This window comes from Sphaeramia orbicularis, chromosome 9 (assembly GCF_902148855.1).
Source record: "Sphaeramia orbicularis chromosome 9, fSphaOr1.1, whole genome shotgun sequence".
In the NCBI taxonomy this organism is placed as follows: domain Eukaryota; kingdom Metazoa; phylum Chordata; class Actinopteri; order Kurtiformes; family Apogonidae; genus Sphaeramia; species Sphaeramia orbicularis.
The window spans coordinates 54000679-54014024 of record NC_043965.1 but is presented as its reverse complement, the minus strand read 5'-3'; the positions used below and the strand labels follow the sequence as shown (position 1 = coordinate 54014024).

Below are 13346 nucleotides of genomic sequence, written 5' to 3'. Positions count from 1 at the left end.
ATTAGGTTTGTTGGTTTAGTACAGTTCTCATGTCCACATATGTATTTCTCAGTGTCTGTATCCAATCTGAATATATGTGAGGTATGCACAGCAGTAAAAACAGCTTTTGGGGGGAAAAGAGCATCTATAAACCAATGATAGTATTTAGTGTGACCTCCGTTTGCACGTAACATGGTTTCACCCTTTTGTTCAGACAATATGAGATTAATTGCATTAATTCTCTGATGTTTGATACCAGGTTTCATTCAAACTCTTATCAAATGTTTGTAACTGTTTGTGCTGCTTCTTGTCATGGGGACAGGGGTCACACTGACATAGTCACTTTAATCTTTAGAACCAGTTAAGTTTGTTTTGTTTTTTGTGTCTTTCAAGGCTGTGCACATATTTCCCATGTCTTCTTGTTGCATCTGAATGAAGGGGATAAATATGTATGTTCATTTCAACCCTGCAAGCACAACAAACCTGAGCCTTTCTGTACTGCAACTCACAATTTTAACTGCCTTGATTGATTTAACATGAGATTCTTAATTTTAGTCAAGAATGTTTTAGCTTTTGTTTTAATTATCTCTTATTCCTGTTGTAATTATTTTTTTTTATTTTTATATTTTCTGCACTTTCTTTTTGTTTAATGTTTTATTCTCCATGATTTTAATGTAATTTTATGCATTTGTAAGCTTTGTGTATGAATGGTGCTATGTAAATTAATTTGCCTTGCCATGTCTTGCACAGAACAGAGAATATTATGACAAACTGTTCCTAAGTTACATTTTTTGTTCATGATATACAGTGATAATGGTAAGCTACATACATCTATTGAGGTAGCGTACAATATATAAAGTTATATTACATCAACATTAGCTCATGTTACCGCTGACAAACACTAGACACCTCAGTACCACAGCATCACTCCCTCATTGGGGTGAGGCTAGACTCTATTTCAACCACTCCAAGTCTTGTTTTTATCTCTGATTCTAAATTTCTATGAAGATTTAGCAGAATTGACTTGTTTGACTTTACAAAAGATGCGAAATGAAAGCAAATGGAAAGAAAACTGGAGATGAAATAGGTTGTACTCAAAGATTTAAGGACTGATAAACTGAGCCACAGGAAGCAGCTGCAATACAATGGGAAGTACCTTTAGTTTGCTTCCTGTTTACCGGGCATCTGCTGGTTTTTAATATCACACATCCAAGAGGAGATCAAACCCAATGCAGGGAAGAAATACCTATCTCTTATAATGGTAGGTCCTTTTAGATGTGCAGTTTTGTTCATCCATAAAATAGTGGCAGCAAAATCTTAATATTTTTCCAGTAAATATACCTGCCAGGTTTCATAAACATTTTCCAAATTGTTAAAGATGATACAAACAGATTAATTTTTACTTTTTTAATTATTTAGGACATATCATTGTTCTGTGGAAAATAGATAGATATTTCAGTAGGGCTTAAAGTGATGGTCTGACTGACACTAAAACTGACAGACAATACAGGAAGTAGACAGGAACACATCGTCAAGGAAAGTGGCTAATATTAGGATAACCTTGGTGTTCACTGCTTATGTAAGGTCCCTCAGAGTAACTCGAGGACAGTTTGTTTCCTGACAGTTGCCAATAGACAAGGGAAAAGAATAACATCTCTCTCTCTCTCACTCACTCACACACACACACACACACACACACACACACACACACACACACACACACATATACTCCAAACATATATGGGTCAGATCAAGCAAAAGTGAACATTAGTATCAAAAAAGTTCCACCTTTCATTTCTCAAATAGGCTCATTTTTTTAGCTTAAAAACTCTATTTTATGGAACTAATAATAATAATAAATAAATAATAATAATAATAATAATAATAATAACTAGAAGCACTCGGAGAGCGCAGACCTCCGCCAAGGCTGATCAGTGGCCCCCCCCCGTGGGCCCCCCCACGCCAAGGAGGTTATGTTTTTGCCAGGGTTTGTTTGTTTGTCTGTCTGTCTGTTTGTCTGTCCGTTAGTGTGCAACATAACTCAAAAAGTTATGGACAGATTTTGATGAAATTTTCAGGGTTTGTTGGAAATGGGCCCCCCCATGGGCCCCCCCACCCCCGATCACCACCAAAATTTAATAATTTCTTCCTTATCCCATTTCCAACAAACCCCTGAAAATTTCATCCAAATCTGTCCATAACTTTTTGAGTTATGTTGCACACTAACGGACAGACAAACAAACAAACAAACAAACAAACCCTGGCAAAAACATAACCTCCTTGGCGGAGGTAATAAAATGAAACCTGAAAAGGACTGAAATATGCAAGTGCACTATGAACTTTAATAATAATATTTGTTCTTGTATCAGTGATATTTTCAGTCTGTGAATCTGTTGAACTAATTATTCAACAATACATGAATATCCAAAGGTTCTGTCCGGTCCAATTATTAGTCCAATATGCTCTGCTATTATCTGTATATATATCACTACAGTTGTAATATGTCTGTTCAATAAAAGTTTAGGATCATATTTGTAGTGTTTTAGTTCCAGTCAGTCTTTTATTGTGATACTGAACAAAGGTCCAAATTGCTGTCCCTGTGTCACAACAGATTTGTGTTCATACAAACTGATCCTTTAAACATTTGTATCCAATACTGATCACAATTGTAGTTTAACACCAGAGCTAAAGCCCTATGTTTCATTTAGGATCCATTTCTTATGATTGTACATTTGCGTAAAGCGAAAAAAAAAATCAGGGTCAATTTGAGTCCCTGTGTCACACAACAGTAATTTAAGTATTTTTACCCCAAAATCGTATTTCTGTAAACTGTATCCCAGCTGACATGTCCATGTGGGCCCCAGAAGGGTTACATCTGGGCTGGATATAAGGGTCCCATGTGGGTTTGTCCGCAGTTTCCATGGTGGCCCCACATGTGTTTGCCCATATCAGAATCAGAATCAAAATCACAATCAGAATCTCTTTATTGTCATTGTACCAAGTACAATGAAACTGAGGTAAAGCTCTCAGGTTAAGTGCAAAAATTTACAGACAGACAACAAATATCAGTAAAAGGCACAGTTATTTACATTAAAAAATAAAAACTTTTGCAAACTTAGATATTTGTAAAACATAGAATTTAAGTAGTGCAAAAAACATGAGAAGTAGTGCAAATGACATGAAAGATAAATATTATGGGATAAATAGTGTGAAGAATAAATAATATAAGATATTCAGATCTCTGATTCTGATGTGGGCAAACACATGTGGGGCCACCATAGAAACTGCGGACAAACCCAAATGGGACCCTTATATGCAGCCCAAATGGAACCTTTCTGGGGCCCACATGGACATGCCGGCTGGGACCATGTGTCATGTGACAGTACTTACTCAGACCTATTCATACATGTATTAAACATGGAGATCGGTTACTGAGTTTAAACACAGACTAATAAACAGGACATGTGTCCCTGTGGCACTGCTGGATCTGGCCTCTATTCACTCGTCTGCATCTTCTCCACAGACTGCGGAGTGAGAAATGGATGGATGTGCAGGTGGGAGACATCATCAAACTGGAAAACAACCAGTTTGTTACAGTAAGTGAACTGGACAAAATCCAAAAGTTCAAGCTATTACCACTCACTTTATTCGAATTAACTGAAACCATACATCTGACTTTTTTAAGTGAAGTGACTGAAGTTTTCCAAAGTCTTTTGAAGTATTGTATTTTTATTTTCATATGATGATCTTTTGAGATTAATCTACTGTATAGCCAATTTTCCTAAAGTTTTCTGTGATTTCGGGAGGCTTAGGCTGTGTGAGGTTTTCCTGTTGCTTTGACTTTAACTAGTTTGCATAATTTTGGACAGACGTATTTATATTTTTATCTATCATATAATATTTTGCCAATACTAGATGACATTAGGGTTAGGGTTAACTCTAACACCAATCCACATTTTCCTAATTGTACATGCATCTATGATTCTGCAGTGTTTCCAGTATTATGTTGCAGTGAACTCATGCCACACCTGAGATTTATAATAAGACAAAAACATTTTTAAAAACATTTTTACACCCAAAAGTGTCTGTGTGAATCAGACTTACTTCACATGGGAACCCAGAGGTTTTCATCATTAGGTCAATTATAGGTGAATAATAATAATGGATTGGATTTGTATAGCACTTTTCCAGGCACCCAAAGTGCTTTTCATTGCATCCATTATTCACTGACTCCACAGTGACACACTGGTGGGGGTAAACTACATCTGCACCCACATCTGTCCGGGGACAGGCTGATGGAAACATGGCTGCCAATCTGTACCAACAGGCTCTCCGACCACCACCAAACATTCATCCACATTCACATTCCAACACTAGTGTGAGTCACACTGGGTGAAGTGTCTTGCCCAAGGACACAACGGCATGTGACTTGGACGGAGCAGGATTTGAACCGACGTCTTCCACCTCCTGAGCCACAGCCACCTGATTCAGACTAATGCAGTCTGAAACTAAACACTTAAGTGTGAACAAACACTAATGTATCCACATAAAGTGAAACAAAGTCACCAGCCAAGTGAATGCTACAGACGGTTTAGTGCAGGAGTCAGCAACCCTGGTCCTAGAGGGCCACTGTCCTGCATGTTTTAGATGTTTCCCTCTTCCAGCACACCTGATGGTCATTATTAGGCTTCTGCAGAGCTGGATGATAGGCTGATCATTTGAATCAGGTGTGTTGGAAGAGGGCTACATCTAAAACATGCAGGATAGTGGCTCACTAGGACCAGGGTTGCGACCCCTGGGTTAGTGCAACACTCCCTGTAAAATAACATAATTTCAGCACTATTATATTCCCTCTGAAAAGCAAATTAAGATCAATCCTATTTTCAGAGGGTGAGATGGCCCTGCTCTATATTCAAGTGTGCATTGCTGTGTCTGCTGCTGACATGCACTCTACTGATGCCCTTCAGGAGCATATTTAGATGACTCAGTTAGGGTAAAATTGAGGTACCCCTCATAAGAGCAGACCCACAAAGAGAAATCAAACTCCAAATTGAAGTCAGTGGCACTCATGAACTCTAAAATGTTTAATGCACATATCTACTATTTGACAACATGTTCCTTTTATTATTTGGAAAATATTGTTTTCTTTATTTAATGGACACTTTGAGTTTGAGGTGACTTTGGTCTGACATGTTCCTCCACGGTTCCTTAGGTCCTTAGGTTGGTGCTTCTTATTTATTCCTAGGTTAAGTTCGTTGTCTCTCTTACTCTGTCCATCCATTGTTAACAACTCTCCTGCTATTTGTCACTCTTTAAGTTAGAAATCTAACTCCAAACCTGAAGGTGCAGCTGTATTATATGTAACAGTGTTTGATTGAATTAGCATTAAATGGATTGTGTGCTTCATGATTTCAGGCTGATCTCCTGTTATTGTCCAGCAGTGAACCCCTTAACCTGGTGTACATTGAAACAGCAGAACTGGATGGGTTAGTAACTGTTTGTTTGTGTGAGTGTTTGTGACCCCCCCCCCCCCGACTTGTTGTACTTTCTCTTTTTCTTTTTTATCAAATCTTTCTCCTCTCCTCCTCCTCAGAGAGACTAACCTGAAGGTGAGGCAGGCTCTACCAGTAACAGGAGACCTGGGAGATGACATTGAAAAGTTGGCAGACTTTAATGGTACGACTTCTACACAGCATGTGCAGTAGAGGATCTGTTGTTGCTGAACACTGCTGTAAGCTTTGCCTTTTTACTTTCAGGTGAGGTACGCTGTGAACCCCCCAACAACCGCCTGGACCGCTTTACAGGAACACTAACCTATGCTGGCCAGAAATATCCACTAGACAATGAAAAGATTCTGCTGCGAGGCTGCACACTCAGGAATACAGAGTGGTGCTTTGGACTGGTGCTGTTTGGAGGTGTGTGATGGGACAAATGGAAACGCATACAGTTATTGTGTATTTCTTGAATGACATGATCCATACTGAGACAAAAACATGATGTCCTCCTCCATTTGTTCCATTCATAAGAGAGGCTATGTGTCATGAAAACCTTGAGGGAATTTCTTCACATATCATTAGCCTCATAGCATTATTGTCTAACTCATACACAAATGGACAGAAGTATTGGGACATGTTGACTTCAGGTGCTTCTTTTCTAACAGGGGTCTGGGTTACAAAACAATAATGACAAATATCATAATATAGTTTTGTATTGGGATAAATATCATTGCTTTGGTTTAAATTGTTATCTTTTCCAAAATGCCTCAGAGATGGTTTTTACTTAATTTCTCTCAACGTTGATTTTTTTTATCCATGACTATGATTTTAAATGCTCTGCCTCTAAATTTCTAAAATATTTTTTACGGTCTGACTAAATAATTTTGTAACACAACTACCCATCTCCTTTCTTCACATCTGACTGGGGAAGAAAAATCTCCCATTAAACCTTAAGGAAATATTGATATTTATAAACTATATGGACATAAATATTAGGACACATGTCTACAGCTGTAAGATGTCCTGTTTAAGATGATTTTACATATAAACATCAATATTAATAATCAATATTATATTTATCACAATATAAAACAATATTATGGCATGTGTCATTATTGTTTTGTATCCCAGACCCCTGTTAGAAAAGGAACACCTGAATTTAACATGTCCACATACTACAGTCCATTTGTGTATGAGTTAGGCTATTATGCTATGAGGCTAACGATGTGTTACAATACAGTACAAACATTTTCTTGGATTCCACACTGAACTCATTCAACTTCTCCTTTTGCAGGTCCCGAAACAAAGCTGATGCAGAATTGTGGGAAGAGCACGTTCAAACGCACCAGCATAGACCGACTGATGAATGTCCTAGTCCTCTGTGTAAGGCTTTGTTGGCTTCGTCATTCATCATTCCTTTTGACCTGTTCTCAGGACTGCCAGCAGTTTACACGCCTGTATTTAGATCTGTGAATAATGACCTACCAATGGACTAAGTTTGAAGACTGTTTTTCACATACATCAACAAATAGATATTTGGTGACATTATAGCTAGTTTTCTCAAACCTACTTGAAAGCTTTTTTGGAAGATATTTATTGATTAGAAGTCTCCTAATGTGCATGATTAGACTCTGTGGTTCTTTGACCTGTGAAAAAACTTCCATTTTGTCATCCTTGTGTAGATTTTTGGTTTCCTGGCCATAATGTGCACCATCCTGGCCATAGGGAACTTCTTTTGGGAGATGAACGAAGGCTCACAGTTCACTGTATTCCTGCCTAGACAAGAAGGCAAAGATGCTAAATTCTCTGCCTTCCTCACATTCTGGTCCTATGTCATCATCCTCAACACTGTGGTGCCCATCTCTCTCTATGTTAGGTAACAATATTTGACTCTACTGCTTCTTGTGTGATATTTATTAGAAAAACTAAATGCAGCTTTTTTGAAAGAAGAAAAAAGCAGTGAGTTTTCTCCTAATCTTGCTGCTCTGAACAGTGTGGAGATAATCCGACTGGGGAACAGTTTCTATATCGACTGGGACAGGAAGATGTATTTCGCACGGAACGATACCCCGGCTGAGGCCCGAACCACTACACTGAACGAGGAGCTCGGCCAAATCAAATACGTCTTCAGCGACAAAACAGGAACACTCACCCAAAATATCATGACCTTCAACAAGTGCTCCATCAATGGCAAATCATATGGTAAAAAACATTCCTTTTTGTGTAATTACGATGAATCATGGTTATTTTAGTCTCTGGATATCCTCAAATTAGAGAATTACCTAAGGAGTGATCAGAACTTTTATTTTCTTAAAGCAGAATTGTGGCTCATGAAAGAAAGTACCTATGTTTATTAACACCAACAAAGCCAGTGGCCACACCTCTAAATTATTGTATTTTCACAGTGTGTTATTTTCAGTTCACTTTATTTTAAAAAAGCGACAACATGTGCACTGTGAGTTTTTTGCAAAAATTAGTGTTAGATGATCAGTGCATCACAGAGCAAAAATGGTGATTATCTCTTTTATTTTTGTAAAATTGTTGAGGCTTTGCTTCGGGTAGCTGCAAAACTGACGTGTTAATGAGTGCATGAATGTTGTCATTAGGAGTGGTTTTAGTGACTGGACCACAGAGTGATGTGAGCAGCCCATCTATGAGCCACACTCTGGTCATTAACCAAGGACCTGCATTGTCTCTGGATAAATCAGTGATAAAGAAAGAATTGTATTCAAGTACAAATAAGTGATATTGAATTCCAAGAAAAATACAAGCACAATCAGGAAGAGAAGGACAACACAAAAATAATGCTACAGTCAAAGAAAACAATTACAACAGTGTGGTGGGAGTGCAAATAATTAATAAACTGAAGGCCTGTTCTATTAAGAGTTACTAGAATAGGTTTGCTTTAATAATCACAATGCGTACATGTATTCTTAAGAATATGTTTCTTGTGGCTTGTGTGTCAAAGATTTTAAATCCATGTTAAAAAACAACTTATTAGTTATTAGTAATTATTTTCTGTTTTTCTCCTTATTTGCAGGTGATGTTTATGACTATACAGGCCAAAGAATAGAAATCACTGAGGTGAGTGGATTAGAACAACACAAAACAAACGGGTAAAATATGGTACGTCCTCGTGTCACCTATAGAGGGGATTTGCAGATGTCGAGCCCTTCTCAGTAGAATAACATTACATTTATCCTGGTTAAGGTAGCTGAAAGTATTGGTTTAAGGAAGTCAAGAACCTTGTACTCACCCACATCTTACTTTCAATGATTTACCACTTCCGTCTTAAAGATGAACAGTAACACTTGATTTCACAGGATAACGTCTAATCAGATAAGCTGCCACAAGTTTACTTTGACGCTACATAAAAAATATTAGGCGATCTGTGTTGCATACTGTTGTTTTTTTCCTTTCGTCGAGCATCAACATTTGTTAGTCCCCTACTTTTCTGTCTTCCTCTAACCAGAGTACAGATACAGTGGACTTCTCATTCAATCCACTGGCCGACCCTCGCTTCATGTTCCATGACCACGCCCTGGTGGAGGCGGTGAAACTTGAGAACCCAGAGGTCCATGCCTTCTTCAGACTGCTGGCCCTCTGCCATACTGTGATGGCCGAGGAGAAGACAGAAGGTGAGGACAGATGGAGTGTATCTGTGGGAGTAAGAAAACACAGCCCGTATGAGAAATACACTTCACTAGCCAACACATTAAAGCACATCTGCAAGTTTGAAGACAGTTGAATCAGCCTGAGTTCTGTTGTTCCTGTGTTTAAAGGTAGTTGTTAGACAGCAACAGAACTTGATACTCTTTCAGGTTTTGTTCACACTACTTGCTCAATTCATTTTATGGTATGTCCAGAATGTACTCCAGAATGATGGATTTTGCAACACTGGACAGCAAAATAATCACATGAAATATGGTTTGTTTACGTAAGATCCAATTGCAATTCCAGGTGTATTTTGATAGACGCATTGTAATCCAGTCACTCTGACCACTCAAACTGGCACACACTGTGACACACCATGATCGAATCCAAAGTAATGAAAGTACTGAGGCGCATCCAACAACAGTCCATGGACAGATGCAAAATTAAATAGTCTGTCAGAAACAGTGTTGTCAACTTAGTGATTTATTTGCTGGACATTTATTTAAATTCTTAGTAACAAATCTACAACTTTAGCAGCAGATTTAAGTCATTTTAAGTAGTGATAGATATTTCTTAGAAAATGTTCCTCTTGCTTTTAGCACTGACTGTGTTCAGTGAGAGCAGCAGCATTTAGTCGACCAATCAACAGCCAAATAGACAAACAAGTTATGAATGGATGTACGTGGCAACCACTCACTGATGCTCTTTGACTGGGAAACTCTGTCTCAGTGTATAGAAGCATGTTTGTTCTTTTTCAAGTTCTGTGTCAGAACTGAAAAAATATTTATTTTCCGCAATCCACAGTTACGGGTACATGTAAATATCAACATGATGGTGTCATAAATACGCATCCATATCATTCAGCTACGTCTGAACAGGATTTAGCTACTTTGCAGTTTGGAAGGAACCTACGAGGAAAGGACAATGAGGAGAAATGTGTGTAGTTTACTGAGATACAGATACAGGTTGTGGTGTTTACACAAAAAATCTAATCTGACCACTTGCAAATTATACCACTAAATCTTTAAGACTTTGTCTTAAAGATTTGAATTATGAAATACATTTAGGTTGCCTCTCTGGACTAAAACTTGCAAACCTAGAGCAGGATGTGTGAGGGAAGTGCATTCATATGCTTCTAATAACTGAACTGTACACACTATTCCAGTGACAGAGGAATATTCATACTCTAACAGTAAAAAGAATATAGATTTGTACAACTTTAGGATATACCGATTATAGCAATGAAGTAAGAAGTCATGAAAAGGAGACTAAAATTTTGTCCATCTTTCTTGTTCAGGTGAGCTTTTATACCAAGCCCAATCTCCAGATGAGGGAGCATTGGTAACAGCTGCCAGAAACTTTGGATTTGTCTTCCGATCTCGAACTCCAGAAAGTGTTTCCATCATGGAAATGGGACAGCAGCGCAGCTATGAACTCTTGGCTATCTTGGATTTTAACAATGTTCGTAAAAGAATGTCTGTGATCGGTGAGGAACCCAACACAAACACATACTTTAAATGATATTTTCTCTTTAGTGTAGCCTGGTAATATTTAGGTTTTTAATGCCTATTTCTTGGTGTGTCTTTTAAAACAGTCCGAAGTCCAGAGGGGAAGCTCTCTCTGTACTGTAAAGGTGCAGACACCATCATCTATGAGAGGCTGCACCAGTCCTGCAGCAAACTGATGGATGTCACCACAGAGCACCTCAATGTCAGTAGTCAGTAGCTATGGAAGAATTACTTGGAAAAAGAGCACAGATTTTCTGCTACTCTGAGGATGTGTTTGCCAGTGAACTGGCTCGTCATCGTGTGTCGAGTGTGTTTGTGTGTGTGTTTATAGATACAAAGTTTATCTTAATGTTCCTGTACCACACCCATATGAGGACATAGCTGAACATAGCCAACAGAGGTATCAACCAAAACCATTCATGCTTCTTTCTTTCAGTGGACTGAAATTTTTTTTTAGTAAATAGAGAAATCCATTATGTAAACAGGTTTCATCACATCAGTTTGGTTCATAAATCTGTTTTATGGTTTAGGATCATTGAAGGTCTGTAGCACAGAGCAATTCATCAGCTGATCAAAGGCTAATTTGTAAAATTTTAGTTTTACAATTTTCAAAAATGAGTATAACTCCAATGAAAAATAACACAATTCTATCAGAATGGAAGTTATTATTGGGATTAATATTATAGTACAATATGTAAATTTGGATAATTGTTTGTAGACATATCTTGTGTAGTCTGCTTTTGTAACGTATAATTGCCCTGTTTTCTCTCCTGTTACTCCACAATACTTTTATTCTGGCTTTATACATTAATTCCTCTTCTTAAGTTCAGATTTCCAAAACCTAAACAGACATTTCATTACTTTTTTCCTGCATAGTTTATTTCTTAGATTAGCCAAAATTTATGTAGCTGGGAACATGAATTTAACTTCTGTGTATATCTACAAATACCATTAGCTTGTGTGTGTGTGAGTGTGTGTGTGTGTGTGTGTGTGTGTGTGCGCGCGTGTGTGTGTTGTTCTTCCAGATTGTGTTTGTTGGGTTAGTGTGTATATGCTCATGCAGCGTTCATCCATATTTGTCCATGTGTGTTGTCGTGCAGGAGTTTGCAGGGGAGGGGCTGCGGACTCTGGCCCTGGCCTATAAGGATCTGGATGAGGACTACTTCAGCCAGTGGAAGCAGCGCCACCATGAGGCCAGCACTACCCTGGATGACCGGGAAGACAAACTGGACCAGCTGTACGAGGAAATAGAAAAGGATCTCCTGGTCTGTTCAAAAAAATAGCTGGATTTACCAGCGTTAAACATCCAATACATCAGCCTTTTTCTTTATATTATATATTACACAACATATATGTAAGCTAATGGAATGTAATTGTGTGGCATAATTGTGTTTCCAGTTGTTAGGTGCAACAGCGATTGAAGACAAATTACAGGATGGAGTACCTCACACTATAGAGCAGCTGTCCAAAGCTGACGTTAAAATCTGGGTTTTGACCGGCGATAAGCAAGGTATAAGTTCTATCAGCTTTTGTCTTCTATGTCAAACAATAATGTACAGTAACGTCAAAGAAGAATGTATTCAACCTCAGGCACTTGTTTTTCAGTTAGTACTCATTCCACATTCTACTTTACAACTCGATTGACTATGAGACAGTAACAATTTCTTTTGTGAAGACAGTGTCATTGAAATGTGAACACCGTATAAACAACAAAAATATGAGAAAAGTTGCAATATCAGAGAATCATCCTTTGAACGGAAAATGTTTCTATTTGTATTTCTACATTTTATTGACTTATAACTAATATTTCTATTTTTTTTTTTTTTACTTCAGAAATGTGTATTCCTACGGTGGCCCAGAGGTGCAACAGGCCAAAAAATTATCCACTAGATGAAAAAAATTATCTACTACAAGAAAAAAAAAGAGAACAGCCTAAAAAAATTATCCACTAGATGAAAAAAATTATCTACTACAAGAAAAAAAAGAGAACAGCCTAAAAAAATTATCCACGAGATGAAAAAAATTATCTACTACAAGAAAAAAAAAAGAGAGAACAGGCCAAAAAAATTATCCACTATAAGGAAAAAAAAAAGAGAGAACAGCCTAAAAAATTATCCACTAGACAAAAAAATTATCTACTGCAAGAAAAAAAGAGAACAGCCTAAAAAAAATTATCCACTATAAGAAAAAAAAGAGAACAGCTTAAAAAAATTATCCACTAGATGAAAAAAAAATCCCCTATAAGAAAGAAAAGAGACCAGCCAAAAATACGGTGGCCCAGAGGTGCAACAGGCCAAAAAATGATCCACTAGACAAAAAAAATTATCTACTACAAGAAAAAAAGAGAACAGCCTAAAAAAAATTATCCACTATAAGAAAAAAAAGAGAACAGCTTAAAAAAATTATCCACTAGATGAAAAAAAAATCCCCTATAAGAAAGAAAAGAGACCAGCCAAAAAAATTATCCGCTAAAAGAAAAAAAAAAAGAGAACAGGCAAAAAAATTATCTACTATCCCATAAAATTATTCAATATAAGAAAAAAAAAAGAACAGGTGAAAAAAATGATCTACTATGAGAAAAAAAAGAGAGCAGCCCAAAAAATATCAACGATAAGAAAAAAAAAAACATAATCCACCTTTTCAATTACGGGGGCGCTGTTTACCCGAAAGGTGCCTTGCTTTAAAATTAAGGCCACCACAAAAAATAAAA

At 37.4% G+C, this 13346-nt stretch overlaps 1 protein-coding gene across 1 annotated transcript in view; it reads left to right on the top strand.

The window, feature by feature from the left end:
- The window catches only part of LOC115425615 (phospholipid-transporting ATPase ID-like), a 39027-nt gene that overhangs the window by 17122 nt on the left and 8559 nt on the right, over nucleotides 1-13346 (top strand). The window contains exons 6-18 of the mRNA XM_030143258.1: nucleotides 3503-3575; nucleotides 5395-5465; nucleotides 5573-5655; nucleotides 5736-5894; nucleotides 6769-6857; nucleotides 7157-7350; nucleotides 7468-7676; nucleotides 8515-8558; nucleotides 8947-9112; nucleotides 10426-10614; nucleotides 10723-10838; nucleotides 11737-11901; nucleotides 12035-12146. Of these exons, the coding sequence (XP_029999118.1) occupies nucleotides 3503-3575; nucleotides 5395-5465; nucleotides 5573-5655; nucleotides 5736-5894; nucleotides 6769-6857; nucleotides 7157-7350; nucleotides 7468-7676; nucleotides 8515-8558; nucleotides 8947-9112; nucleotides 10426-10614; nucleotides 10723-10838; nucleotides 11737-11901; nucleotides 12035-12146 (1670 nt within the window). The remainder of the gene's footprint in view (nucleotides 1-3502; nucleotides 3576-5394; nucleotides 5466-5572; nucleotides 5656-5735; nucleotides 5895-6768; nucleotides 6858-7156; nucleotides 7351-7467; nucleotides 7677-8514; nucleotides 8559-8946; nucleotides 9113-10425; nucleotides 10615-10722; nucleotides 10839-11736; nucleotides 11902-12034; nucleotides 12147-13346) is intronic.